Raw genomic sequence first — 4,452 nt, 5'->3', positions numbered from 1 at the left:
TTCCTGCTCCATGAACTAATTCTGACCTGTGAATTCAAGCACCCCCAGTGCTGGGTGCTGGGATGGGGATGCCCCATGGTGAACTGGGGACACAGACAGCCCTGTCACAGCCTTTTAAACACCTGACATGCTGTATATGTGTTTATTGTCTGTCTCTTCCCACTACAATGTAAGAGCCACGAGGACAGGAATTTGTGCCTGTTGTGTTTGTTCACTGCTGTATTCCTGGCACCTAGAAAAACACATCAACGTAAGCACTCAATCAATATTTAACTGAATGAATGACCAACGCTCCTTTTATGGTGTTTTTAGTGTTTTTTTGTTTTTTTTTTAAACCTTTGGAGTCAAGGGATAGAGGCAGAAGAAATGTTGTATTCAGGCACACAGAGAAGGGAATAGCGGCCTTAAAGCTTTTCCGCCTCTATTCTGGCCGTTTGCTTGGCTGCCTCTCTGTAGGAGAATTGTACAGCCCTCCCCGTTGCCCCAGGACATACAAGGACTCACAGAGGCAGAGTGTACCCTCCCCCATCATCACCCCGTTCCCGGGGTTGGTTGCGGCTGCTTTGCACCCAGAACGTGAGCACATAAGGAAAGTAAGAAACATGCCACATCCTAGCAGGGACCTGAAAGTGAGGGCGTGGTGGGCTCTGTGTCCTGCTCTTTCCTCTGGCTCAGGTAAACAGCTCCATATGTGCGCTGCTCCTTCAGGCTGGACCCCAGACTTAAAGACTCCTCCCGGGCGTTCCCTGGCAGTGCAGTGGTTAGGACCTGGCACTTTCACAAGTCATGAGGCACGGCCAAAAAAAAATAATAATAAAAAATTAAAAAAATAAAGACCTCGCCCAACCGTAGCCAACATGTAATGCGAGTGAGACACAGATGGTATTCTTGTAGGCCACTGAAATTTCTTACTGCAGCAAAGCACCCATCGTTAACTATCTGAGGGAGTGAGAATTAAAGGCAGGTGGGCAAACTTGAGAAAATTTAGGAAAGCTGCCTACAAAAACTCACCAGAGAGGAAATAAAGATGATGTCTCAAATTACAATTTAAGTAAATGGGAAGATGAGTCCAGTTACAAGAATTAATTTATACACACTTCTCAGGAACTACCTTATACAGAAGTCTACACGCCCACACTTTATTAAAACACTTTAAGAATCTGTATTTCCCATGCATGGTTTAGCTGCAGGAAGATCCCTTGAACCTGCAGATTTGGGACCCATTGAATGGGTACCAGGTTGTATTACTTTAAAATATGAGAAAGTCAGACCTTGAAATGAACCGAAGAAGGTTACAATGTTGGGATGTTTCATCTTCGCCAGAAGAATGACTTCTTTCTGTGAAGCTTCTTTTTCTTGGATGGGCATCTAAACTATATTAAGAGACAGAGTAGTCTGTAAAGATAATTTGCTTTCAAGGAATGCTCTTTACTCACTGTCATCGAAAATTCTCCAGGATTTCACTGGCTTTTAATGGCACTTCTGCAACAGATCTCTCAACGGCAGGAAATGACATTTCTAGAATTAGAGTGTCCTATATCTAGTCAGTGGTTTGTCAGTGACAACCAGAAACAAGAAAATAAGTATTTCTGGTGAAGTTCTGCTGTATTAAAATTTCCACTGGATTGGTGTACTGTGTCAATTATTTAGTCATCTGGAGGAAAGTTATTTAAATATTTATCAAATATTTAAATATATTTATCTTTCAGCAACAAAGGAATTTGTAAAAGAAAAAAAATGCAATGTTCCAGCAGCAATCACTGCTGAGAAGAAACAAATGAAATCTAAAAAAAGTAAAATGTCACATATCACATCAGACCAGTAAAGTTCTATGTTAAGATTACTACGTTTTTCGTTTTCAAATAAAATGTCTCTCGTGACTTCATTTTAGATTTGATGTATTTTCTTTTCTTTTTAAAAAACTAATTTGCTTTTATTATTGCTTTTCCTTCCAGTTTTATTGAGATATAATTGACATACAGCAGTGTATACGTTTAACGTGTACAGCATATAATTTGACTCACACCATGAAATGATCATCACGATAAGTTTAGTGAACATCCGTCATCTCATATAGATACAAAATTAAAGAAATAGAAAAAACATTTTCTCCTTGTGATGAGAACTCTTAGGATTTACTCAACAACTTTCATGTATAACATCAGCAGTGTTAATTCTATTTATCATGTTGTACGTTACATCCCTAGTATTTATTTATCTTGTAACGGGAAGTCCGTACTTTTTGACCACCTTCAACCAATTCTCCCTTCCCATACTACCCGCTCACGGTAACCACAATTCTGATCTTTTTTTCTGAGTTTGTTTTTGAAGTAAAATTCAAAAGCTACAACTCTACGTCATTTTCCATCACACAACACAGTGATTTAAAATTTCTGTGCATTTCAAAGTGATCACCAAGATAAGTCTAGTTACCATCTGTCACCATACAAAGATATTAAGTATTGACTATATTCCCCACACTATACATTTCATACCCATAACTCATTTATTTTGCAGCTGGAGACTTGTACCCCTTAACCTGCCTTACCTATTTCTCTCCTCCCCTCACTCCCGGATGTATTTCCTTATTATTCTATTTATCATCTGTGGACAATATTTTTCAAATGTTTTGGTGCCATTGGCAATGGCCACACCTCATTTCTACCTTCTCTTCCTCATTCTTGACATTTTTTCATTTCTATACTGACTTCTGGCCCGGCTGCCCCACCCTTCTGGCCTCCATGGGTCACTGGTCCTCTCCACAGTTCCCTCCGTAATGACCTTCAACATTTGGCCCACAGGTAATGTGTGAGTTCCCAAATTTCTCATCCTCATTTAAATTTGCAAAAATTTTAAAAAATTAATATTCTCCATCCCAGCTTTACTGCCTCCTAGCTATGTATCCTTCAGTAAATTATTTAAATCTTCTATGCTTCAGTATCTTTCCCCCCACTTTAAATTGCATAATTGGCACATATGAGTTTCAAAATAAAAATAACTAAAATACGCTACCAGGACAGACTTAGCTACTTAACTACTTTAATTTATAACTACTGTTTTTTTTCAAAAGACTATTATAAACGAAATTGCAAGGCAAACATAGGGAGATAAATGTATTTTTATAGTTAGGTAAAAATACTGGCAATATATATGACAAAGATTTTTTTGTATTTATAACATACAAGGATTCTGGCAAGTAAGAAGAAAAGGCAAATATGCCAATAGAAATATGGGAAAGTACATGCCTAGGCAACTCTCAAAAAATAAAAAATTAAAAATGGCTCAGAAACAGTAAAAAATATTCAACCTCACTCAGTAATAAAAGAAGACTAAAACAAAATTTAATATGTTTCATCTGTGAAACTGGCGAAGACAAAAAGAATGTTAATACCCACAGTTAACCAGAAAGCAGCAAAATGGCACTCACATACTTCTGGTTGTAAGTATATAAATTGGTAAAATCTTTCTAGGAAAACAATTTTACAGTATCTAATAAGAGACTTTAAAATGCTCCTATTTTTCACTTATTAATTCTTCTAGAAATTTATCCAAAGAAAATAATCAGAAATGTGCCCAAGGGTTCTCATACAAAAGCCTTCATTACAGTGTTTTACTATTAGTTTTTAATTAAGAATATACACTAGTGGTTTGAAAAAATGTTTTAAGCCAGATAGAAGTAAATAAGATGAAAGTAAAACTTCCCCTTTTCCTCCCCACCCATCCCATGAATTCCTATTCCTTAGGAGTAACTGCTGCTAATTGTCAGAACTTTTTATTTAATGCACATATAGGTAAACATATATACACAGTTTGTTTAAGAAAAAATGACTCTTCTACATATTAAACGTTATTTAATCATAGCAAAAATATCAAGCAACATAACTCTCTGAAAATAGAAAAAGAGTTATAGATAAATTATGGTATTTTTAACCTAATGTCACACTACGCGGTCATCAAAAATCCATGGAAGCACTGGCAGGAAGAGCAGAGGAAGAGGTAGAAGGATTTGCTGGTCACTGTGCCTTGTTGAGCAAATTACTTAACCTCATTGAGCCTCAGCCCTTTCACCTAAACAGTGAGGGTAATGAGATCTACCTTTAGAGTTGTTGGGAGGATTAAATTGATTAATTATGTAAAACACCTGGGATAACATGAGGTCTGCTAGGAACCCACTATTACTATAAACATTGAATGATATTTTATGAGAACATTTTATTATATGAAAACATTGAATGACATGAGAAAATATTCACAATATACTAAGGGTAAAAAGCTGCTATAAAAGAGTATATCCACCATGACATCAATCATCTAATATATTCTAATAACTTACAAGGTACATTTATGCATTAAAAATAGCCTGGAGAGAAGTTCACCATAATGTTAATGGTGATGAAGAGAGAGGTTAAAAGTGATTTTCATTTTCCTCTAAATAGCCTTATTTTTCCCTAC

At 36.5% G+C, this 4,452-nt stretch overlaps 1 protein-coding gene across 1 annotated transcript in view; it reads right to left on the bottom strand.

Moving 5' to 3' along the window:
- Positions 1-4,452, bottom strand: part of NEK5 (NIMA related kinase 5) — a 61,491-nt gene that overhangs the window by 51,904 nt on the left and 5,135 nt on the right. The window contains 1 exon segment of the mRNA XM_007471682.1: positions 1,272-1,368. Within this exon segment, the coding sequence (XP_007471744.1) occupies positions 1,272-1,368 (97 nt within the window).

This window comes from Lipotes vexillifer, unplaced genomic scaffold (assembly GCF_000442215.2).
Source record: "Lipotes vexillifer unplaced genomic scaffold, Lipotes_vexillifer_v1.1 scaffold470, whole genome shotgun sequence".
NCBI classification, from domain to species: Eukaryota; Metazoa; Chordata; class Mammalia; order Artiodactyla; family Lipotidae; genus Lipotes; species Lipotes vexillifer.
The sequence above is the reverse complement of the archived record's forward strand: the minus strand, read 5'-3'. Positions and strand labels throughout refer to the sequence as shown.